Here is a 26,228-nt window from a genome sequence, read left to right on the forward strand (position 1 = left end):
TAAATCTTTTAGGATTATCTTGTTGAATAGATTTTATTTTAAAACCTTGAATTAGAAAAATTCTTTTATAAAAGGCTCCAGAATAAACAGCTTCTTTAAGGTTTTTTAAAGCCTCACACATTCTCTGTAGAAGCACCAGTCTCATTCCTTTAAGATGATGTATGTCCAAAGAACAAAGCATTTCCTGAGTCTGTTTCAAGTACATAGTACTCATCCCTGAGCGCTTGCCATGTCTTCTCCAGAAGCTGGAAGGGATGGGGTTGTGGGAAGAAAAATACAGAAATCTATATGAAACTTTAAGATTGTTTTTAGCACACAGTTATTCAAAATCCTATGAGCTATTTGATAAATTTGATTCTTTAGACATGCTTATTTACCTTTAAGATAATCAGTGTGAATATCCATATAAGGCTATGATAGTCTAAAAACTATTGGATTCTGAATAAATTAAATTTTGGTATCATTACTGGTGAATTCAGGATCTCTTCTTGAAGTTATGAAAATATTGTGAAACTAGTAGTCATAGTTGCATTTATTTATACTTAAAAAGCCACTCATTATGAATTTCAAGAGTAATTTTACTATATATAAATTATATTTTAATTGAAGTCATTTGACTCCAAAATCTGGTGCCTTTCTGTAACTTTGCAATCTAATATGAGCGAGTAAATTTCCCAGTTCTTAGAATGTCAGTTTTTCTACTCTAAAATGAAAGAATTGAAACAAATACTTTTTGAACTTCACATTAACAATTCCTTATTGAATGATAAAAACCAATTAGTGAGTGGCAATCAACATCCTTTAAAAATTGAAGCAAAGAACTATCCAAGCACTATGTACACCATGCTTTGTAAAACATTTGCTTTGTATACGTGTAAGTTATGTCAATACATTTCCACCATGCAATAAAAACGTTAAAAACGATATCACTGGTTCATAATGTGCTTCTTATATAATTTAGTCATCCTACACTATATGATTTGTAAGTACTAGATTCTCCATGAATTTTTTAAAACTCACAGGTAGTATTTTTAATATTTGGCAATGTGCCATACATTGTTCTCAAGTTTCTATGTATTAAGTCAATCTTCACAATCGCCTAGGAAGCAGATTTTTTTAATTTAATTTAATTTTATCTTTTGTTTTTTTTGAGACAATTTCTCTGTGTAGCCTTGGCTGTCTTGCAACTCACTCAGTAAACTAGGCTGGCCTCCAACTCAGAGATCGACTTGCCTCTGCCTCCCGAGTGCTGGGATTAAAGGTGTGTGCAACTACTCCTGGCTAGAAAATTATTTTTAAATTTCATTCAAGAGGCAGATAAATGAGGAAAAGGAAAATTAATCATTAAGACAAAAAAATCATTCACCAAAAGGATGAGTGCTGGAAATTGAGTAGAAATGGTTTATTTTTTTATTTTATTTTTTATTTTTTAAATTTTTTTTGAAATGGTTTATTTTTAAAACTACCATTTGACTATTGTGAACTATCTAGAATTCTCACGATATTTTTTAAGTTTAAAACTGACATAAACTCTTTTATTCCTTCATTTTCAAAATGCATATTTTATTGGTAAATATTAATAAAAAATAAATATTTTGCTGATAGGGAATAAATTTGTTAGAGAGACCACTATAGGGGATGGAAGAAGGATAGCCCTTCAAGTTAGTTTAGCCCATCAGTCCTTTGTTGTGTTAAAGGTTTCCACTGAGTATCAGAAACTGTAAAATACAAATAAATTAACAGGTGTCTCTATATTAAGAGTCCCTCCTTAAGAAGAAAACTTGTGTAATTCTATTTCTCTTAATATGAAGACTCCTTTGAGGTTGGTGTACAACTCAAGGTTTGAATGTGTGCTCAGTAAATGCAACAAGAAAAAGGCCTTGTCTCTTTCTCTCGGGCCCGTGGCGCCGGCAAGATGGTAAGTGTCGTGGTCTCTGTACTGCCCGGAAGCTTCGCAGTCACCGACAAGACCAGAAGTGGCATGATAAACAGTACAAGAAAGCCCACTTGGGCACAGCCCTGAAGGCCAATCCGTTTGGGGGTGCCTCTCACGCAAAGGGAATTGTGCTGGAAAAAGTAGGGGTTGAAGCCAAACAGCCAAATTCTGCCATCCGGAAGTGTGTCAGGGTGCAGCTCATTAAGAACGGCAAGAAGATCACAGCGTTCGTGCCCAATGACGGTTGCTTGAACTTCATTGAGGAAAATGATGAAGTTCTGGTTGCTGGATTTGGTCGCAAAGGCCATGCCGTGGGTGATATTCCTGGAGTCCGCTTTAAGGTGGTTAAAGTAGCCAATGTGTCTCTTTTGGCTCTGTACAAAGGCAAGAAGGAAAGACCAAGATCATAAAATTTTGAAAATGGAAACAGAATAATAAATTTTCATATCCAGAAAAAAAAAAAAAAAAAAAAAAAAAGAAAAGAAAAAGGCCTTGACTTCAGTCCCCAGGACAGTTAAAGGATCTGGACACTATGATACATTCCTCTAACCTCAGAACCTCAGAGATTAAGGCAATGTTTAAGGCTAACTTTGGCTATATAGTTTCAAAAATGTTTCTTTCCCTTTAGCCTTAGTTCAGCTGAATTTGGGCACAAACACGTCCACTGTGTATACTGAGATCAGAATTATTTTAATTAGCTGTTTAAAAGGGCAAATGATGATAGCATGCCTGAGAATTGAAAATTAGATGAATGGCTGAAATGTTTCTTTTTAAAGTATAAATGTCTAATTCTCTGTCTTCCTCTTTTGCTTTTAATGATGTCTCTATTCAATGTACACACATGTTCCTCCTCTTGTAATGATTCAATAACAAGCTTCTTTTTTGTGAGACCTCTTTGTCAAGGAGTTTCCAGACTCTTGGCAAGAATAATTGAAAGCCAGAGCTGGTAACAGTACTTGCTGCTGAGCCCGATGACCTGACCCCAGGACTCACATAGTGGAAGGAGAGAACAGACCCCAGAAAGTTGTCTCTGACCTTCACATGTGACCCATTGCCACCACCAATGATAACACATAAATTGTAATGAAGTTTTAGAAGTTGGAAGCTTAGCCAGGCACGGTGTTACCTGTCTTTTAGAAGACAAAGGCAGGCACATTTCTGAGTTACAGGCTAACCTGGATTACAGAATGAGTTCCAGGACAGCCAGAGCTATGCAAAGAAACCCTGTCTCAAATATACGCGGTTTTGTTTGCTTGTTTCATTGCAAGCATACTGTACCTCAGTTAAATTATTGATAGAAGATCTAGCTTCAGTTAGATGATTTCTCTGACAAACGCATGGCAGTTCCCTTTGTTTCAGGATTCTGAAGCCTCTCTTTGAGTCCTGTCTTAGGTTTTCCATTGCTGTGAAGAGACACCATGACCAAGGCGATTCTTATAAAGGACAATATTTATTAGGGGCTGGCTCACAGGCTCAGAGGTTCAGTCCATTATCATCATGGCAGGAAGCATGGCAGCATCCAGGCAGACACTGTGCTGGAGAAGCCAAGAGTTGTATGTTTTGATCTGAAGGCAGTCAGAAGACTGTCTTCCAGGCAGCTAAGAGAAGGGTCTGGAAGCCCACCAACAGTGACACATTTCCTCCAACAAAGCCATACCTGCACAACAAGGCCATACCTCCTAATGATGCCACATTAGGGGCAAGCAAACCCCACAACCATCATACGTCGTTTGCATGCATTTAATGTACTTAGATTGTTGACATTACTTGAGGACATGTAAGATATTTACCTAGACATTCCATTCTGCACTCTAGATTTTGCTATTATTCTTTTAGAAGATGAACGCTACCATACTTTATTCTTTACCTTTTTAGTTCAGCTCAACTTTGACTATTTAAATTTCACATCACAAATGTTTTACAGTATTTCATTTTTTTTCTCCTTTGCTGGGGATTGAACTGAGGGTCTATGGATGAACTCTACCTCTAAACTACATTTCCATCCCCCTATCATTTTTTTCGTAGTGCTGCACTACACATTGTTAAATTTAAATCTGGCTACTAATGCCTAAGAAGCCTGGAATAATGTAGGTATTCAGAAAGAGTTTTGCAAATTTGCATCATCTTTGTGGAGTTTAAAGAGGAATGGAGACTCTTGGCTGAGATGGATCTCCCCAACACCTACACCCTTGCCATAATCCTTTCCTAGGAATCATGTTCAACATAAAGATACCACAAAGAGTGTAAGTGATGTAGAAAAACAGCACTCATACAAAGCATAAAATGAGACCTGAATTTCTGGTTTGTAAAACCTTCTTTGGGGAAAACCAGATTACAGATTTCTCCAAAGTAAAGGAGAGCACAATTAACAGGGATGTTAGCCAGTAGAAAATGTGCAGAACCTGTGTGACCCGCCAAATACAGGATTCCTGGCCATTGATGTTCCATTCATTTCACAACTGACAAGCACCATACAAGTTCCTAGTGCCTTTAATCCCTTATATCTGTACTTCCAGGTAGCAATGGAAGGTGAAAGCCTGGGGAGTCAGAAATGTCCTGTCTGACAAACACCATTTTTTGAAATGGGTCAACTACAAGGGGGATAACATTCTAATTTATAAATCTTTAAGGTGGGAAGAAAGACTAAATTGGCCAGATTGTAAAGCTGTAGTCTGGTGTCCTTCATGTTGCATCGTTGCCTCTGTGAACTGCTAAATTTTTCCCAGGCATGCAGTTTTTCTTCCAGCATCTACTTCCTTAATCATATACTAGTAAATAGTAACCTTAAGTAATAAGAGGCCTAGGAGTTTTGCTAAAGTTAAAATTTAATTCTTAACTATAAATCAGATCTTTGCTGGGGGATTTAACTAAGTGGTTTTCTACTTAGAAACCGTGTCTTAAATATCTCTACTACAAAATATTGTCTAGCTTATGAAAAGAAGAACATTGAAATAAAGTGATCTTTCCAGTTTACCTTGCTAAGGCAACAACAACAAATATTTTATTAATTAAGAAATGCTTACTAAAGTGGATGAAATGTAAGAACATATCCTACTTTTAGACATTTAATAATAGAATATCATATTCAAACATAAATATATATATGTTATATTTTATGAAAGTGAAAAGACTAGAAAATAAAAGCAACAGGAATTTAGAATTGGGTTAGATCTTAGACAGAGAAGCAGATACCTTTAAAAGGTAGTGGGATATGATCTGGAAAGGTAATTCTAGAAAGGGAAGATGTGGGCATAGGTATAGTGCAACTCCCAAATGTGCCTAAAATAGAGTGTTTAGAATGCCAGTGTTTGAATAGGGAAGAGTAGGAAGGAGTGGTGTTCAACAACTCATCATTACAGCTTTCACACTGAAAATGAAATTTTCTGTAAGATATCCTCCTGTTTTCTCTGCATTAAGCTTTGAAAGAATGAGGCTCTGCTTATCAACTTATATGACTTGTGTACCTATCCTAATACCTTCAGTTCCTGGTAAAAAGAATTCTGCCAGTATTTGTTGAACAAGTGGATGGATGAATGAATGAATGAATGAATAGGACAGGTAGATTGAGTAAATTACTCAAGGGCAAACATTTAGTGGATGATGAAGTTATCATTTGTTTCTGTCCCATTCAGATAAGGAATCACAGAGTGTTGTGGTCATTATTTCTCCATTCTTCTTGACCTTTGGAAAATTTTCATGGATGGATCTTAAGAAGCTTCCATTAAGGTTCTCCAGAGAAACAGATCCAACACAATGCCTGTGCACATAGGCACATATCATAAGGAATTGATTCATAAAGTTGCCACATCTGGGAAGTTCTGCAGCATGAGTCGCCAAACCAGAGAGCAAAGCTAAAGGACACACAGCACAGTTCCAGTTGGATTCTAAAGATAACTTGGAGGCTTTGAAGTCGGTTGGGGGAGATGGCCCAGTGGCAAAGCATTTGCTGCACAAGTGTGAGGACTAGAGTTCAGGTCCTCAGAAACCATGTAAAGGCCAGCAGAGTAGTAGTATTTGTAATCCTAGTGCTTCAGTAGAAGTTGGAAGCTGGGAAGGGGAACCTCTGGACGTTCCTGGGCAAGAGAACCTGGTTTGTGTTCTCACTGTTCTGACTGGAACAGGTTCTCTGTTGGTGTGATGTCATTCACTGTGTAATCTGAAGCACACTGAAAAGATAACAGTTTAAAATAGCACCACAGAATACAATGGAAATGAAAAAGTTTTGCAATTTCAGTCTCTAGCATCAGTTTAAGACTCAAACATTTTAAAAATTAGGATTATACCAGTCTGATCTATACAGGGAGATTTGGTTTCAACAAATAAAGAGCCCCCTCTCCTGCCTCTCTCCCCAAAACCCTCCAAACCAAGCAAACAACACAATCCTATGTAACAATTGGTGAGAAGCAAGAAGTAACAGGACAACGAGGCAATCAAAGTTCACGGGAAGAAGGCAACGGAATGACGTCATCATCAGGACAATAGAGGAAGATGATTTTGGCAGTAGCCTTTGAATAAACTTTTGAAGAAAAAAATTAGAAAGAGGGGAAAAAGGAAACAGGAAAGGGAAGTCTGTCAAGAACTCAGCATGACATTGGGAGTGGGTGGGACACTTCCTGTAACAGCTTGATGTGTGGAACATCTGGTCTCTTCCCCTAGGTCCAAATCTTCAGAAATCTCAGTTTTCTCAACTGACCAAATTAGACACAGTAAGTATTCTGCAACCAAAAAGCCATTGTTCCTATACTGGGTTATCTAAAGAAAGCAAAATTATAGGTGGAAAATTCTTTTATACTGAGAACATTTTTTTTTATAGTGAGAGCATTTTCACTTTTTGTCTATGCAACAAACCCTATCTGTAAATGTACTTTATATGTTTTAGAATATTGATTTAATATTAAAACTGGAGCATCAAATATATTTTAATTATTTCAAAGGGTAAAAAGTAAGCTGGCGAATTTACAGAGAACGAAATTAGAAATTGTTTCAAAGTTAATAATTTTCTGTTGCATTATTTAATTACCTTAAGGTTTCATTTCTTCAAATTCACCGCTGACAAAAGTCCCTGAAACTCAGTTGTGCCCTCTAGTGGTTCTTGGTATTTATTAAAGGCCACTTTGGACATTTTTAAACAACTTATGATTTTAAATTTCATCTATTCACCTTGTACGTATGTGACGTGTGTCCACTCAAGCACATATCCATGTAAGCATGGGCAGCCCAACACACGTGTGGAAGTCAGAGGAAAACTTGGAGTTGGTTCTTTCTACCATGCGGGGCCAAGAAGAATTGAAACTAAATCCTCAGACTTGGCAGCAAGCGCCTATACTAGCTGAGCTATTTTGTTTTAACTTCTGGAGTTTTAAGAAGAGGTCATGGGTAGAACTAATGATTCTCACATCACTGCCTTTTGACTAATAATCCCTGTGTTAGGATAAATATGGTTATGTTGATACAGCAAGCCTCTTAAATTCAGTGGCTTAAAAAATTAAATGTTCATTACTCAGAAAAATAACTAAATACAGATTGGCTGTATTAGTGTGCATGCAGCATCCAAGGACTTCCTGAATTCTGTTACACCAATTGGCTTTTCACGTTGTCACTATGACAACCTAGAAGTGACACATAACTTTCCCTTCTTTCCTCTCTCCCCTCCTCTTCCTCAGCTTCTCTTTTATCTCTTTGAGCCTCTGCCCTTTCTGTCCTCCATCTTCTCTCCAGAGTCTTTTGGTATTGCCCATGCTGACCTTGAACACCTGGACTAAATACTCTATCCCAGTCTTCCAACTAGCTAACACTAGAGCATGGCCCACCATGGCCAGTTTTATAGTGTTTATTTTTGTTTGTTTTGTTAACTGTTGTTTTTTTTTTTAAAGACAGGTTTCTCTGAGTAACCCTGGCTGTCCTGGAGCTCACTCTGTAGGCCAGGCTGGCCTCGAACTTCGAGATCTGCCTGCCTTTGTCTCCCAAGTACTGGGGTCAAAGGTGTGCACCACTACTGCCCGGCTCATTTTATGTATTTTTTACTGTGGTAAATGTGACGTAAAATTATGATTTTTACTCATTTTATGCATACAGTTCAGTATCATTAGAACATCTATACTGTTGTGCAGTCATGACCATTATCCATTTACAGGGTCAATCTTTCATTTTTTTTTCAACTCCATAATTCTTTGGCTAAATATGTAGCTCAGTAGGTAGAGCACTTGAGTAGTTACAAGGCTCTGGGTTCAATCTTCCATATCCTCTACCCAACAATTCCATTCTCATTGGATATTCATTCTCTATCCTTCAGCTCCTGGAAGCCATGTTTTCTTGGTGTCTTTATGAGTTGGATTACTTTCTGTACCTCAGGTAAGTGGAGTTATTAAATGTTTATCCCTTTGTGTCCTGCTTGTTTCATTTGTAATAGCATCTTTAAGGTCTACCTTTTGTCAGAATTGTCTTCCCCTTCAAAGTTGAATAATATTCCTTTATACACACTGTACCTTATTCCTAATAGATCTTCTTTGACAATACCACACACATTTGTTTAGTTAGTAAATACATACTTCAAACACCTTGGATAAACTATAGCAAATCTTGATTACAGAGACAGAAAGTTGTTCAACAAGGGCTTGCCTACCTCTTTTGAACCCATATTTCTGATTGTCTCATTGTCTGTACCTTTTGTATCTCTTATATGGCTCTGCTTTCAAAAGAAAGTGTATCCTATACCTTATCTAACAGTGCTCCGGAGAGAGGAAGTGATGGTATTTGGCCTCCAGTACAGGTAATTCACACCATTAACATTTGCCTTTTCCATATTCTCAGGTGCTAGTTTTTAAAATTTATTCTAAATATGGAGGTATAATATGAGTATCAGTCTTTCCATCACAGATTCACCATATTCCTGAAAGTCCTTATTACAATTCTATTATTATAATCACTTTTCTATTTATTATTATTTGCTCTTTAAACTTTTTATTTTATTTGTGTGTGTGTGTGTGTGTGTGTGTGTGTGTGTGTGTGTGTGTGTGTGCCATATGTGTTTGGGTGCTATGTGTATACAGGTGCCCCTAGAGGCTAGATCCAGATTGGATCCCCCAAAGCTGGAGCTCCAAGTGGTTGTAAGCTGCCCCATATAGGCACTCAGAACTGTAGTCCTCAGGAAGAGCACAAAGTTCTCCTAACCACCGAGCCATCTCTCCAGCCACAGTTATTTGGCTTTAAAAACAGGGTCTTGTTAAGCTGTCCACGATGGTCTGAAAATTCAAGTTCTGCCTCAGCCTTCTAAGTTATAAAGTTGTAGCTGTGCACCACATTAATAATATTACTAACCTTTATAGAGTCACAATGGTTTTGAGGTGTTCTGAGCACTTGAGGAGCAGGATGATGATAGGTTTTTTGAAACAAAAATCAGGAGGAAAATCAGGGTAAGCAAGGGGAAAATTATTTTTGGTCATGTTGGGTCTGAAATGTCTGAGAGAAAGTAAGTGTTTAATGGATGATAGCCATGGGATGTCTGAACTTAAGGCAGTTTAGGAGTGCCACTGGAGATAGAGATGGACTTAGGAATCAAAGACAGTACAACAAACAATTTTACGATTTATTTTTTGATGAGAAAGACAAGGTCTTGATACCTAGCATGTGCTGACTGATGTTCCTCACATCTCTGATTTCTACTTCAGGAGTCTTAATGAGAGGGGTGCAGGGAGAAGGAGAGAGGATGAAGAGAAGGAGGAGGGAGAGGAGGAAGAGGAGGAAGAGGAAGAGAGGACGGACAAAAAAGCAAGAATTTACTTCATTCAGCTCCAGGAGCTGAGCCTTAGAAACCAATGGGAATGAGCCAGGCAAGAAGGCAGGGAAAGCCACTTCAGGTGAGAAAACAACCACAGCACCAAGGTCAGGACTGCCCCAGTAGCCATTTGCTTTGCCTTCTGTTTCTGAGTTTCAGTGCTCTGGGTACCTCATTAAAGTAGAGTCATTCCATTTGCCTTTTGTGTCTATTTTATGTTCTTTTTGTTTGTTTTTTTTTTTTTTTTTTTTTTTGAGACAAGGTTTCACTGTATTGCCTTGTCTGTCCTGGAACTTGCTCTGTAGACCAGGCTGGCTTCAAACTCACAAAGATCCTCCTGCCTCTGCCTACTCAAAGGTATGCACCGCCACTACCAGGCCTGTTTTATATTTTTAATCCTGGAATACAGGTAAATCACCTGCAGATATTTGAAAAACTGCAAACCCTTCAGTTCATTTGGAGATTTTTACTTATTGTTCTGAGGATGAGTTCAAACACCTACACTGAAAAAAAAAATCGAGTTGGGAGGGTGAATCCAAAGTGAATGCTTAGATATTTCTCGTGTTCTATTACAGAATGTAGTTACAGTTATCAGCATTAGGTGAGAGGGTTTTCAGTGTTCTCATCCTAAGGAAGTGATAGATGTTTGAGATGATGGACAACCTGACTAGCCCAAATTGATCATTATATAACGTACACATACATCAAAATAATCAGATTATTTTTTATAAATATGCACAATTACCTGTCAGTTGCAAAATAGATCAATACATTTTTAAAAAGTAGCAAGTGAGGAACTCTGTTGTGAAAGCACAGAAAAGATAGAGAAATGTGCACTGGAAGATAAGAGACAGAAGCTTCCATTGAGAAAGGACAAGTACCAAGGGGCAGTCACTGGGGTCTGCAAGTGGGGTTTTATCAGAAACCTTTACAGAGCATTTCCCACACAAGAATAATGGAGGAATCACTGGCAGAGTAAGTCCTCTTGGATGCCCAAGAAATTAGGATCAAAACCATTGGCGGAGGGGCCAGGGGTGTTCCATGATTCTCCAGGCTTTATTTTGAATTCTACAATTCAAAACAAAGATCCCAAACAAACATATTGGGTAAGGAAAATGTCTGAAGGACAGCTAGTGGTGTGGTTTGAATGTAAAATATTTTATGCTCAGCCCCCAGCTGGTGGAATGGTTTTGACAGGTCATGGAACCTTTAGGAAGTAGTTTTACTTGAGGAAGTGGGTGTACCTTGGGAGTTTTGAAGCCAGCTCTCATTTCCTGTTTGGATTTTGTTTCCTAACTCAGTGTGAGCAGCCAGCTACCTTACTATGATCGTATCTCCTCTTAAACCCTGAGACAAATTAAACTCTCGAGTTGTGTTTGCTATTTTGTCACAGCAACAAAAACATACATTGGGAATGTTGATAAGTCATCAAGGGGAGTGGAAGGACTTGAGAAAGTAATAAATATGGTAGGACTATAAACGAATCATTAGGTAGATGGGTGGGGATGGAAGGGCTTGAGAAAGTAACAAGTACAATGGGAATATAAATAAATCATTAGGAATGAGAGTCTTGATGGCCTGGCTTCTGCTTTCTAAGTAAAGCTTCCAGCATCGCTATTGGAGGCCACACACACATTTTTGACAAAGAATATGGCTTTGAAGTCAGGTCACCTAGGCTAAAATAACATTTCTTCTGCTATCCCCCAGCCCTTGATCTCTGTGCCTAAGATTCTTATTTTCAAAATGGGGACTTGCTTTTCCTCCCAGGCTTTGTAGTATCATTGTAAAGACGACAATGATTAGCATATGGACTTTTCCAGAACAACCCCTGGTAGCTAAGAGGTCTGTTTTGATAGAAACAAGGACAGGGCTTGATGTCAGAGCATCCTCTGTAGGGTGTGGGCCACTAGAACTGCAAAGGAGCTGTTGACAAGGGTCAGGGTCAGTGAAAACTGGGCAGTTTTATAGCAGAAGCAAGCGGTTTCTGTTCAATTTCCTTGGCATAATTCAGCAGCAGAAGCAGCAGAGGAAGGCCATTAGGCGGAAAGTGGCCAGAGAGGGCCAAGTGCATCCGCGATGGAGGCTAACTAGTTTAATTTTGGCCCAGAGCAGGGTTGGCAGACTCAGGGGTCATGAAAGGTTCCAGGCATCTGAACTAAGGGTTCTTGTGAAATTCCATAGATAGGTTTAGATGGACATGCAATGGGGCCCTGGGGGAGGGGGCAGTCAGGATGACAAACATGTGTTAGGACACCTACTTCAGCTATTCCATCTATCAATCGTTTTCAAACTTGTTTGAGGAGCTTCAGTGGTTCTTTAGCAATGTTCCAAGGCCAATTCTATCAGATCAGCCCCTGATGGAGGGTGATTGTAGGAAAAGTGGAGGTAGATTTTATTTGTGAGACTTTTAGAAAAATAGTGTATTGTTTTGCTTCGGAAAGCACTGCCTTCTGATGAATGTGGGTGTGAGAATCTGAACTTGGATCGTGCCTCCTCCGAACTACAGGTGTGACTTAGACTAGGTCATTTACGTTTTTTAGGTTTCAGCGTGCTCATTTGCACATTGGTAAATTGGATTAGATGATCTTTCTCTGATATCCCTTTAGAGTCCCCAAGGGTTGGAATTTAGCCACCAAGCTGTTCAGCGCTGAGGAAATTCGCGGGTGCCACCTTGTGGCCTAAAGAAATAGTATTGTCATGAAGTTCTGACAGGTTTTTGGAAGTTGGGTCTTCAAGGACATGAAGCCCTATCCAGGATAAGAGTGTTTTCTTGTTAGAATAGATTGTGGATGAACTGGATATGGTATAGTAGCCAGAATCTCATCAGGAAAATCGGAATAACTCACATAAATAATTTATGGTCTGCCCAGCCCGTTGGAGAGAAGTCCTATAACAGTGGCCAAAACTTTCTTGGAATCAGCTTACTTCAATTAGACCTCTTCTTTATTGAAACAATGACCTTGAAAATGGCTCTATATTCATATTTAGACCCAGCTCACGCGTCTCCCAATGCGATTATAAAATGCTCTGATGCGTGTACGCTACTTAATAGCCCTTGCGGAGCAGAGATGAGGTCAGGGTCACTTAACAATAAGCCATGACAGACTCTTAATTTAAAATGACCTTTAAGATGGCTGATTATCGATATTGAAGAGTCAAATGTCTGATTCTGAAGGGTTCTCAGAACAATTTTCTGGAAATGGCCTTGGATTATGAATTTCCTACCCAAGGGCAGAGGGGCATCTGCAATAAAGGTGGACACAAAACAAACTGATTAAAGCGGAAGTCAGAGGCAGGTTTCCTTTTAGTTAAACCTTGAACAGAGATGCAAGGCTTTTGGCCAGGAACAGCATTCTTTTCGAGTTTAGCATTCACTAGTTGTTGGGTTTTTTGTTCTGTTTATGTTTTAGAAAAACTTGAGTTTAAAATTTTACCCTCTAAAAAGTTAGCTTTAGAAGTCTTTGGAAAAGTTCTGCTTCCTTTATAGTTAGAAATACAGTGTTTTAGCCAGAGCTTCAAATTTTAAGCTGGGGATGTGGGGCGAGGCATGGGGGCGTGGCATTCGCCTTTAATCCCAGCACTTGGGAGGCAGAGGCAGACAGATGGATCCAGGCTAGCCTGGTCTACAGAGCAAGTTCTTAGATAGCCCGAGCTACACAGAAAAACCCTGTGTCAAAAACAAAAACAAAAACAAAAACAAAAACCAAAGAAAACAAACACAAACAAAACAACAAAACAAAACAAAACAAAAAAACCAAAAGAAAAAAGAAATTATACTGTCCAGCTAAAGGGATGGCTTAGCAATTAGCAGCACTGGATGCTCTTGCAGAGAGAGGTCTTAAGTTTGGTTCTCAGTACCTACATGGCAGTTAACCATTAATAATTCTAGTTCCAGGGTTGATGCTCTTTTTTCTGACCCCTACAAGCACTGTACACAGTTGGTTCACAGATATAAATGTAGATAAGAAATAAACACATAAAATAACAATAAATCGGGGTTGGGGATTTAGCTCAGTGGTAGAGCACTTGCCTAGCAAGCTCAAGGCCCTGGGTTCGGTCCCCAGCTCCGAAAAAAAAAAAAAAAGAAAAAAGAAAAAATAACAATAAATCTTTAAAAATAAGTTATACTATCCACAATTTATTATAATCTGATACTAAGCTATCACCCAGTCTTGCATTTCTACAAGCTAGCCTTGTAATTCTACCAATTCTAAATATTCTTGCCTCTCAGACTTACACCTGATGACATGTGGTAGATCATGAGAATTTAAACCACCTACTTGTATTTTTAAGAGTTTATCAGGTTTACCTCTGCATTAGCCACTCTACCCATGGCAGCAACAAGAATAACTTAAGGAAGGAAAGGCCATTCTGGCTCACAGTTCGAGGGTCCAGGTCATCGCGGTGAGACGGCCTGACAGAAGGAGCTTGAGGGAGCTGATCACATGCATCTTCAATCTAGAAGCAGAGAGAAATGAGTGCTGGGGTTCAGCTTTCTTTCTTCTTTTTATACACAATCTAGGATCCTGTCCATGGCATAGCACTGCCTGCATTCAGAATAAATCTTCCCTCTGCAGTTAGACTCCTCAGAAACCTGTTACAGCTATATCCAGAATTATGTTTTCTAGTTGTTTTTAAAATCCAGTGAAGTTGCCAGTGAAGATTAATCATCATAAATCTTCATTCATATTTTCAAAGCTATCTTATTCAAGGTCTCTGTTGCTATTGAAAGGATAGCATAAACCTCATTTGTCTCCATTTAAGGACCAGGCCTGATTTCAAAAAGAAAATCATAAAGCACCAGCTCCAGCAACAGACCACAAAATCCAGAAACAAGGTCATGAAATCCCCTCCCACAAAACCAGCCTGAGGATAACCACAAACATGGGGAAATATCTCAGAATGAGCCATCTGTGCTAGGCAGTCAGTCCTACCTCATCCTATGGTTAAACATTCCTGACATAGGAATGCAGACCACCGACCGTCTGTGACAGCCTAGCACCCACCAATGAAATTTTAGGTTACCTTATCCTTCTAGGGAGTCACCCCAGTTTCCCTATAAGAAGACCTGTGCACCTTTTGTCTGGGGTTGCCTTTTCAGAGATTGGTTGACTCCACATGCTGATTGCTTCTGCAGAATAAACACTCGTCTTTGCATATAGTATCAGAGTTTGAGGTCTTCAGTGATTTCAGACCCTTACACTACGAAGAGACAACCATGACCAGGGCATCTCTTATAAGGAAACATTTAATTGGTATTGGTTTACAGTTCCTAGATTTAGTCTATTATTGTCATTGTGGGAAGCATGGTGGCATGTGGGTAGATGTGGCACGGAGTGGTAGCTGAGAGAGTTCTACATTAGGATGAGCAGGTAGCAGAAAGAGAGTGCGACACTGGGCCCAGCTTGGGCATCTGAACCTCAGAGCACAGCTTGCTCCTCTCCCACTTCCTCCAACAAGGGCAGACCTGCAATAATGCCACTCCCTATGAGCTGTGGGGCCATTTTTTACTCAAGTCACCACATTGTCTTACAACAAAAGGTTTGTTTCCTTCGTCTGGGTTCTAGGTCCTATGAGCTCTACCCTCCCATTTTGTAAACCAATGAGTATGTATCTTTTCTCTTCAAACTTTTCCTAGTGGAAAAGTGGCCACGCTTAAGTGATCTAACCTTGGAACAAGAAGCAGATTCTGTTTTCCAGTTTAGTGGAGGTCTCTTTTCCTCATCTAGCTGAACCTCATCCCAGAGTGGAGCCAGTTCTCTGTTCCCTCGAAGGCTAGTGGCAATGTTTCGACCACATGCTGAAACTATTCTCGACAGAGTAACCATTGACGTTGTCAATGGTTTTCTGGTTCCTCCTCCTTGACCCCTCTTGGGAATTTGCTGTCATTGGCCATCTTCATCCTTCAGCTGTTTCTTCAATTCTGACTCTCCGGACTCTCATCTAGTCCTCATCAGTTTACATTTCAGGAAACTGGGAGCCATATGTGATACGCTCCAAAGAAATGCCAGATATTACACGTTTGCATTGATTTTCTCATGGAACACTCTCGATAACCTGATGAGGTAGGTAATCTGCACTCCCATTTGACAAAAGAAATGCAACCTCAGAGAGGTTAAATACGTTGCTCAGTGAGCAGCAAGGGACAGACTCCGTCCTAGGGATCTGAGTGTTTGGAGGGCAGCTCTCGTTCTCTGATGCTTCTTAGTAGAGTTAAACCTTCCCAAAGACGCTGCCCACAGTTCCCTTCTCTTCACTTCCCCAGTAAGAAAACATGGCAAAGACAACTTATAGAAGAAACTGGGGCCTCAGAGTGCATGTCCGTGATGGAGGGGCACATGGAAGCAGGCAGGCAGAATGGTGCTGGAGTAATAACAGACAACTTAGCTCATTGGCCATAGGCTTTTTTACTGACAAGCAAATGTTTTTACACAGTGCACAAGAGATTATCTGTACATGTTTGCCTGCATGCTACCATGCTTCCTACCAGAGTAACAATGGACTAAGCCTCTGAACTTGTAAGCAAACCCCAATTAAATGTCTTTCTTTATAAGAGTTGCTGTGGTCACTGTGACTCCTCACAGCGATAGAAACCCTAAGACATCAACCCTCCCCAAGATCTTCCTCTTTACCAGCCCCATTGCTTCCTCTTGACTGATTCCTTATGGTATCATCCTCATTTCTATTTATACAAATATAGCCTGTTAGTCCCAGTGAGACCAAGGACTCCAGTCCTAGTCATGAAAACAAACAATAGTACAGTTACTGTAAATTTATATCCTTTTCTGTTTTCTGGGCTAATATTCTGTTTCCTCTCTTCTCCAGTACTGTAGGTTGTTGGAAATTTGCTTATTAAAGGGAAGCAAATGTAATTATCTTGACTCTGCAAACTCTTAGGTTTTAATATATAATTGTAAAGGAACACTTTTAAATCAAACCACGTCAAACTAACATCTCGTGGCAATTCAACTCTAACAATCAGCTCTCTGACCCACTTCCCTATTGATGCTTGGGGATCTAACACAACCATAGTTTTGTTTCACTGAACCTTATTCAAGATTCCAGATACTTCTGTGCTCAGTCTCCTGAGTAAGTGTCAGTAACAATGGTAGGACACTGCTTACCAAATCTAGAACTCTTGGAGCTTCAATCACAGGAAAACTGGTACAGAAAGACTGACTGCCTATCAGCCATTTTTTTCCCTGAAATATTTAACTTGGTTCAGATGGAAACTGTTTGGCTGTGCAACTCTTCTGTTGTGAGCTAATGACATTGCCCTATTAACACATGGAAATCATTAATGGCCTAGCTTTTTTTGAAATAAACTGATAATAATATTATTATTTTCTTATTTAGGTTTTAGGTAAATAGAGCAAGTTAAAAACATTCATTAAAATATATTATGGCCACCGCGGAGAGCCCGTGGGCAGAACCCCGCGAGCGAACTTGAGCCTCGGGACCAAAGGTAAGACTAACTTATCTGCTGCAAGTGACTTGCCGGGTGGAATCGGGACAACAGAGGCAGAATCCCTCTAGGACCAGGCACGTCCTGTGTTTACCGGAAGTCCCACACCCGCGGATCCCGGCCCGCAGCAGCTCTCTGCTCCCAGAACCTGTGGGAGAGATACCTTACCGCCTGGTCAGGTGGGCACTCCTGAGGCTGCAGAGCAGAAGAGACCACCAACACTGCCCACCCCTGCCCACATCCCTGGCCCAAGAGGAAACTGTATAAGGCCTCTGGGCTCCCGTGAGAGAGGGCCCAGGTGAGGCAGGAGCCCTGCCTGAGACACCGCCGGAACCTGAAGGAAACAGACCGGATAAACAGTTCTCTGCACCCAAATCCCGTGGGAGGGGAAACAGACCGGATAAACAGTTCTCTGCACCCAAATCCCGTGGGAGGGAGAGCTAAACCTTCAGAGAGGCAGACACGCCTGCGAAACCAGAAGAGACTGCTCTCTACACACATTGCTGATTCCAGAGGAAAACACCGGAGGCCATCTGGAACCCTGGTGCACGGAGGCTCCCGGAAGAGGCAGCGAGATCTTCCCGGTTGCTGCCACGCAGAGAGCCGTGGGCAGCACCCATGAGCCCGAACTCGAGCCTCGGGACCACAGGTAAGACCAACTTTTCTGCTGCAAGTGACCTGCCTGGTGAACTCAAGACACAGGCCCACAGGAACAGCTGAAGACCTGTAGAGGACAAAACTACACACACGAAAGCAGAACACTCTGTCCCCATAACTGGCTGAAAAGAAAACAGTAAAACAGGTCTACAGCACTCCTGACACACAGGCTTATAGGACAGTCTAGCCACTGTCAGAATTAGCAGAACAAAGTAACACTAGAGATAATCTGATGGCGAGAGGTAAGCGCAGGAACACAAGCAACAGAAACCAAGACTACATGGCATCATCGGAGCCCAATTCTCCCACCAAAACAAACATGGAATATCCAAACACACCAGAAAAGCAAGATCTAGTTTCAAAATCAGATTTGATCATGATGCTGGAGGACTTCAAGAAAGACGTGAAGAACTCCCTTAGAGAACAAGTAGAAGCCTACAGAGAGGAATCGCAAAAGTCCCTGAAAGAATTCCAGGAAAACACAATCAAACAGTTGAAGGAATTAAAAATGGAAATAGAAGCAATCAAGAAAGAACACATGGAAATAACCCTGGATATAGAAAACCAAAAGAAGAGACAAGGAGCTGTAGATATGAGCTTCACCAACAGAATACAAGAGATGGAAGAGAGAATCTCAGGAGCAGAAGATTCCATAGAAATCATTGACTCAACTGTCAAAGATAATGGAAAGCGGAAAAAGCTACTGGTCCAAAACATACAGGAAATCCAGGACTCAATGAGAAGATCAAACCTAAGGATAATAGGTATAGAAGAGAGTGAAGACTCCCAGCTCAAAGGACCAGTAAATATCTTCAACAAAATCATAGAAGAAAACTTCCTAACCTAAAAAAAAAGAGATACCCATAGGCATACAAGAAGCCTACAGAACTCCAAATAGATTGGACCAGAAAAAAAACACCTCCCGTCACATAATAGTCAAAACACTAAACGCTCAAAATAAAGAAAGAATATTAAAAGCAGTAAGAGAAAAAGGTCAAGTAACATATAAAGGCAGACCTATCAGAATCACACCAGACTTCTCGCCAGAAAGTATGAAGGCCAGAAGATCCTGGACTGATGTCATTCAGACCCTAAGAGAACACAAATGCCAGCCCAGGCTACTGTATCCTGCAAAACTCTCAATTAACATAGATGGAGAAACCAAGATATTCCATGACAAAACCAAATTTACACAATATCTTTCTACAAATCCAGCACTACAAAGGATAATAAATGGTAAAGCCCAACATAAGGAGGCAAGCTATACCCAAGAAGAGGCAAGAATCTAATCGTCTTGGCAACAAAACAAAGAGAAGAAAAGCACACAAACACAACCTCACATCCAAATATGAATATAACAGGAAGCAATAATCACTATTCCTTAATATCTCTCAACATCAATGGCCTCAACTCCCCAATAAAAAGACATAGATTAACAAACTGGATACGCAACGAGGACCCTGCATTCTGCTGCCTACAGGAAACACACCTCAGAGACAAAGACAGACACTACCCCAGACCGAAAGGCTGGGAAACAACTTTTCAAGCAAATGGTCAGAAGAAGCAAGCTGGAGTAGCCATTCTAATATCAAATAAAATCAATTTCCAACTAAAAGTCATCAAAAAAGATAAGGAAGGACACTTTATATTCATCAAAGGAAAAATCCACCAAGATGAATTCTCAATCCTAAATATCTATGCCCCAAATACAAGGGCACCTACATACGTAAAAGAAACCTTACTAAAGCTCAAAGCACACATTGCACCTCACATAATAATAGGAGATTTCAACACCCCACTCTCATCAATGCACAGATCATGGAAACAGAAATTAAACAGAGACGTAGACAGACTAAGAGAAGTCATGAGCCAAATGGACTTAACGGATATTTATAGAACGTTCTACCCTAAAGCAAAAGGATATACCTTCTTCTCAGCTCCTCATGGTACTTTCTCCAAAATTGACCATATAATTGGTCAAAAAACAGGCCTCAACAGATACAGAAAGATAGAAATAATCCCATGCGTGCTATCGGACCACCACGGCCTAAAGCTGGTCTTCAATAACAATAAGGGAAGAATGCCCACATATACGTGGAAACTGAACAATGCTCTACTCAATGATAACCTGGTCAAGGAAGAAATAAAGAAAGAAATTAAAAACTTTTTAGAATTTAATGAAAATGAAGGTACAACATACCCAAACTTATGGGACACAATGAAAGCTGTGCTAAGAGGAAAACTCATAGGGCTGAGTGCCTGCAGAAAGAAACAGGAAAGAGCATATGTCAGCAGCTTGACAGCACACCTAAAAGCTCTAGAACAAAAAGAAGCAAATACACCCAGGAGGAGTAGAAGGCAGGAAATAATCAAACTCAGAGCTGAAATCAACCAAGTAGAAACAAAAAGGACCATAGAAAGAATCAACAGAACAAAAAGTTGGTTCTTTGAGAAAATCAACAAGATAGATAAACCCCTAGCCAGACTAACGAGAGGACACAGAGTGTGTCCAAATTAACAAAATCAGAAATGAAAAGGGAGACATAACTACAGATTCAGAGGAAATTCAAAAAATCATCAGATCTTACTATAAAAGCCTATATTCAACAAAACTTGAAAATCTACAGGAAATGGACAATTTCCTAGACAGATACCAGGTACCGAAGTTAAATCAGGAACAGATAAACCAGTTAAACAACCCCATAACTCCTAAGGAAATAGAAGCAGTCATTAAAGGTCTCAAAACCAAAAAGAGCCCAGGTCCAGACGGGTTTAGTGCAGAATTCTATCAGACCTTCATAGAAGACCTCATACCAATATTATCCAAACTATTCCACAAAATTGAAACAGATGGAGCACTACGAATTCCTTCTATGAAGCCACAATTACTCTTATACCTAAACCACACAAAGACCCAACAAAGAAAGAGAACTTCAGACCAATTTCCTTATGAACATCGACGAAAAAATACTCAACAAAATTCTGGCAAACCGAATCCAAGAGCACATCAAAACAATCATCCACCATGATCAAGTAGGCTTCATCCCAGGCATGCAGGGATGGTTTAATATACGGAAAACCATCAACGTGATCCATTATATAAACAAACTGAAAGAACAAAACCACATGATCATTTCATTAGATGCTGAGAAAGCATTTGACAAAATTCAACACCCCTTCATGATAAAAGTCCTGGAAAGAATAGGAATACAAGGCCCATACCTAAACATAGTAAAAGCCATATACAGCAAACCAGTTGCTAACATTAAACTAAATGGAGAGAAACTTGAAGCAATCCCACTAAAATCAGGGACTAGACAAGGCTGCCCACTCTCTCCCTACTTATTCAATATAGTTCTTGAAGTTCTAGCCAGAGCAATCAGACAACAAAAGGAGATCAAGGGGATACAGATCGGAAAAGAAGAAGTCAAAATATCACTATTTGCAGATGATATGATAGTATATTTAAGTGATGCCAAAAGTTCCACCAGAGAACTACTAAAGCTGATAAACAACTTCAGCAAAGTGGCTGGGTATAAAATTAACTCAAATAAATCAGTAGCCTTCCTCTACACAAAAGAGAAACAAGCCGAGAAAGAAATTAGGGAAACGACACCCTTCATAATAGACCCAAATAATATAAAATACCTCGTGTGACTTTTAACCAAGCAAGTAAAAGATCTGTACAATAAGAACTTCAAGACACTGAAGAAAGAAATTGAAGAAGACCTCAGAAGGTGGAAAGATCTCCCATGCTCATGGATTGGCAGGATTAATATAGTAAAAATGGCCATTTTACCAAAAGCGATCTACAGATTCAATGCAATCCCCATCAAAATACCAATCCAATTCTTCAAAGAGTTAGACAGAACAATTTGCAAATTCATCTGGAATAACAAAAAACCCAGGATAGCTAAAACTATCCTCAACAATAAAAAAGGACTTCAGGGGGAATCACTATCCCTGAACTCAAGCAGTATTACAGAGCAATAGTGATAAAACTGCATGGTATTGGTACAGAGACAGACAGATAGACCAATGGAACAGAATTGAAGACCCAGAAATGAATCCACACACCTATGGTCACTTGATTTTTGACAAAGGAGCCAAATCCATCCAATGGAAAAAGATAGCATTTTCAGCAAATGGTGCTGGTTCAACTGGAGGTCAACATGTAGAAGAATGCAGATCGATCCATGCTTATCACCCTGTACAAAGCTTAAGTCCAAGTGGATCAAGGACCTCCACATCAAACCAGACACACTCAAACTAATAGAAGAAAAACTAGGGAAGCATCTGGAACACATGGGCACTGGAAAAATTTCCTGAACAAAACACCAATGGCTTATGCTCTAAGATCAAGAATCACAAATGGGATCTCATAAAACTGCAAAAGCTTCTGTAAGGCAAAGGACACTGTGGTTAGGACAAAACGGCAACCAACAGATTGGGAAAAGATCTTTACCAATCCTACAACAGATAGAGGCCTTATATCCAAAATATACAAAGAACTCAAAAAGTTAGACCGAGGGAGACAAATAACCCTATTAAAAAATGGGGTTCAGAGCTAAACAAAGAATTCACAGCTGAGGAATGCCGAATGGCTGAGAAACACCTAAAGAAATGTTCAACATCTTTAGTCATCAGGAAATGCAAATCAAAACAACCCTGAGATTTCACCTCACACCAGTGAGAATGGCTAAGATCAAAAACTCAGGTGACAGCAAATGCTGGCGAGGATGTGGAGAAAGAGGAACACTCCTCCATTGTTGGTGGGATTGCAGACTGGTACAACCATTCTGGAAATCAGTCTGGAGGTTCCTCAGAAAATTGGACATTAAACTGCCTGAGGATCCAGCTATCCCTCTCTTGGGCATATACCCAAAAGATGCCCCAACATATAAAAAAGACACGTGCTCCACTATGTTCATCGCAGCCTTATTTATAATAGCCAGAAGCTGGAAAGAACCCAGATGCCCTTCAACAGAGGAATGGATACAGAAAATGTGATACATCTACACAATGGAATATTACTCAGCTATCAAAAACAACGAGTTTATGAAATTTGTAGGCAAATGGTTGGAACTGGAAAATATCATCCTGAGTGAGCTAACCCAATCACAGAAAGACATACATGGTATGCACTCATTGATAAGTGGCTATTAGCCCAAATGCCTGAATTACCCTAGATGCCTAGAACAAATGAAACTCAAGACGGAGGATCAAAATGTGAATGCTTCACTCCTTCTTTAAAAGGGGAACAAGAATACCCTTGGCAGGGAAGAGAGAGGCAAAGATTAAAACAGATACTGAAGGAACATCCATTCAGAGCCTGCCCCACATGTGGCCCATATATATACAGCCACCCAATTAGACAAGATGGATGAAGCAAAGAAATGCAGAAGTGTAGATCGCTCCTGAGAGACACAGCCAGAATACAGCAAATACAGAGGCGAATGTCAGCAGCAAACCTCTGAACTGAGAATAGGACCCCCGTTGAAGGAATCAGAGAAAGAACTGGAAGAGCTTGAAGGGGCTCGAGACCCTATATGTACAACAATGCCAAGCCACCAGAGCTTCCAGGGACTAAGCCACTACCTAAAGACTATACATGGACTGACCCTGGACTCTGACCTCATAGGTAGCAATGAATATCCTAGTAAGAGCACCAGTGGAAGGGGAAGCCCTGGGTCCTGCTAATACTGAACCCCAGTGAACTAGACTGTTGCGGGAGGGCGGCAATGGGGGGGGTGGGGAGGGGAACACCCATAAGGAAGGGAGGGGGGGGATGTTTGCCCGGAAACCGGGAAAGGGAAAAACACTAGAAATGTATATAAGAAATATTCAAGTTAATAAAAAAAAAAAAAAAAAATATATTATGTTTCTTCTTTTCTTTTTCAAGTGTATATGACCATTCTTAGCTCAAACAGCAAGATAATATTAAAAATGTTAGTTAAAAAACAGGGCACCTCTACAAGTTCTTCACCCAAGGAATTTAGTTTCCCTTTTTTTTCCCCCACTTCTCTTAACATATTTTCCACCACGAAGCATCAGGATAAACTAGAGGCTGTAGAAGAATTTTAATCCAGCAACATGGCTGCTCTGGCAAGAAATCACATCCATAGACCTTCTAGATCTCTGTGAATCTGCTGGAATGCAGATGTGCCCTTAGTACACACCTTTAATCCCTAACAAGGAAGGTAAGGTTAGTCTGTAGAAAGAAGCAGCCATGTTTGAAAGTGAAGCCTAATTGAGGGCAGACAAAATGATGAATCAGAGAAAGATTTGACAGAATGAGTCAGAGATAGGATACACCCAGCTCTCACAAGAACAGGCAGGAAGGAGAGGCTACTTTTGTATAGTGCAGGGAGAGAAAGGTATGTGTATGTGTGTGGCATTTTTAGCAGAGAAAAAAAGCTAGAAACAGGTAAAGACAGAATGAACCGGTTTATTAGAAGGATCCAGAAGATTAGAACATATAGCCATAGGTAGTAAGTGCAAGCATAGCGATTCAATGGGAAGCCAAGAGAAGCCAGATTGAATTGGTCAGCTTGGAAGATTAGATTGTTCAGAGGCTAGAAGCTTCCAGCCCTAGGGATAGTTAGAAGAAAGGGAAACCCTCTGGGCTCAGCTAATGCATGCATTTGCATAGCTTGGGTATCACTCTCACCTCATCGCTTCATCTGAGGGAATAAAAATAACATTTACAAGTGTCCCCAAGCCTTAGCTTCAGTTTGGGGCTGATAACTGAAGCTGGTGATACAGATTATACGTAACAATTAGCTTTCCAAAAGAACGGCTCACAAGGTTTCCTTGCACAGAGTTGAACTCATGTTCATTCTCTTCATGTACTTCAGCAATTAGGCTTCTGACTTATACCTTAAGGTAGTTGTTTTAAATAATGTTTACATGATGATTGGGGAAAAGAAGATAAGTCATGACTTAGAGATCTGTAGTGGGAAGGATTTCATTATTCTTTTGGCTGAGACTTTTAGACAATTCTTATCCTTTGAGCAACATGCTATTACTTCAAATATGGACCAGAGTTAAAGGAAGACATATTTGCTGCTAATGACACATAAGATTGGCTTGTTGAGGGTCAGAGAGGAGTCAGTTTATTTTTAATATTTTGAATAATGCTTGTATTAACTTTTTCCGATGAATCTTTTTTCTTATGTATGTACTAGCATGTATTCTGATAATTTCAAACAGAAAGTATCAATGTGTGGTTTCTCATCTCCTTGTCTCATGCCCATTGTCTTTTGGTTTGGCAGTCTAAGAGCAGCCGCATGAGCTGCACACACTTAGCTCCTCGTTCTTTCCTTTTGACACTTTAGGATGTCCATAGATGCAGTTCTCAGTTGATAGTCTAGGAAATAATAAAGTTTGTGTGCTATAATAAAGAGGAATAGCATTATAATTATTTTTCTCCTTCCTTGCATGTGCGTGCGCACGTGTGTGTGCGTGTGTTGCTGTTAGCTTTTTGAAATAGGGTCTACATAGCCCAGGTGGCCTTAGACTCATGATTATCTCTTCTCAGTCTTCCTAGTGCTGGGATGGTAGCATCTACCACTATGCCTGGCTTTTCCTTTTAGTTTAGATCAGATTATCTCTTAGGTCTTGAATAAGTAGTAGGAAATGAAACTGCAGGCATCAACAATATATGAATCATCTTTTCAGGCTGTTATCAGGATCTCTGTCTCACTTTGTACTCTATGTGGAGCTCTACAGACATCTAGAAAATCTTGTTTGAGCCATGATAATTTTGATCTTGCAGCCAGGCTACAGAATCTGCCCATTAAAGTTGATTTCTTAGTACCTTGAAATTATTTTCAAACAATCTGGGTTCGAGCTGCCATTTAAGGATGCAATATAATTTTCAAACAACACTCAGATGTAAGAAAAGCCAATATGAATCAAGCAGCCTTAAGGGCAAATCGGATTGGTGTCCTTCAATTTCACTATGTCTCTCAATTTCACATTCTTGTAGTGAAAAGTATCCTTAGCAACTAGGACTGTGGTCCTGCTGCATAAAAACAGACCCTAGACCAACCCAACAGTTAAGGTTCAACAGCCAAATCTAGAGCTATTGCCCTGCCTAGATAAGCACACAGATTGCCAGACAGCAAGGACACAAGATAGAAAAAAGAATGCTTTAGGCCACACGCTCGGTGGCCTCTCCTTCCTAGCCCTACTAGGCTGCTCAACATAAGAAAGTCTGACACTTCACTGTGGCAGAAGAGAAAAAGACAGGGAAACAGCAATGCTTACAGGGTATGCAGAATATTCTGAATGAAAAGGGTCATAATTGAGTCTTCCTGCAACCAAAATTTATGTCACACAAATTGGTTCTATGGAAAAGAGAAAGACAATGAGAAAAGAGAATTAATTCCCAG

At 39.9% G+C, this 26,228-nt stretch overlaps 1 protein-coding gene across 1 annotated transcript; it reads left to right on the plus strand.

The window, feature by feature from the left end:
* Positions 1-834: 834 nt before the first annotated feature.
* On the plus strand, positions 835-2,410 carry LOC116898601 (40S ribosomal protein S23-like). The gene is made up of 2 exons (XM_032899794.1): positions 835-874; positions 1,823-2,410. Exons 1-2 carry the CDS (start codon positions 835-837, stop codon positions 2,344-2,346), a joined length of 564 nt encoding a protein of 187 aa, XP_032755685.1. The 3' UTR covers positions 2,347-2,410.
* Positions 2,411-26,228: the final 23,818 nt, after the last annotated feature.

Source organism: Rattus rattus, chromosome 4 (genome assembly GCF_011064425.1).
Source record: "Rattus rattus isolate New Zealand chromosome 4, Rrattus_CSIRO_v1, whole genome shotgun sequence".
Taxonomy (NCBI): domain Eukaryota; kingdom Metazoa; phylum Chordata; class Mammalia; order Rodentia; family Muridae; genus Rattus; species Rattus rattus.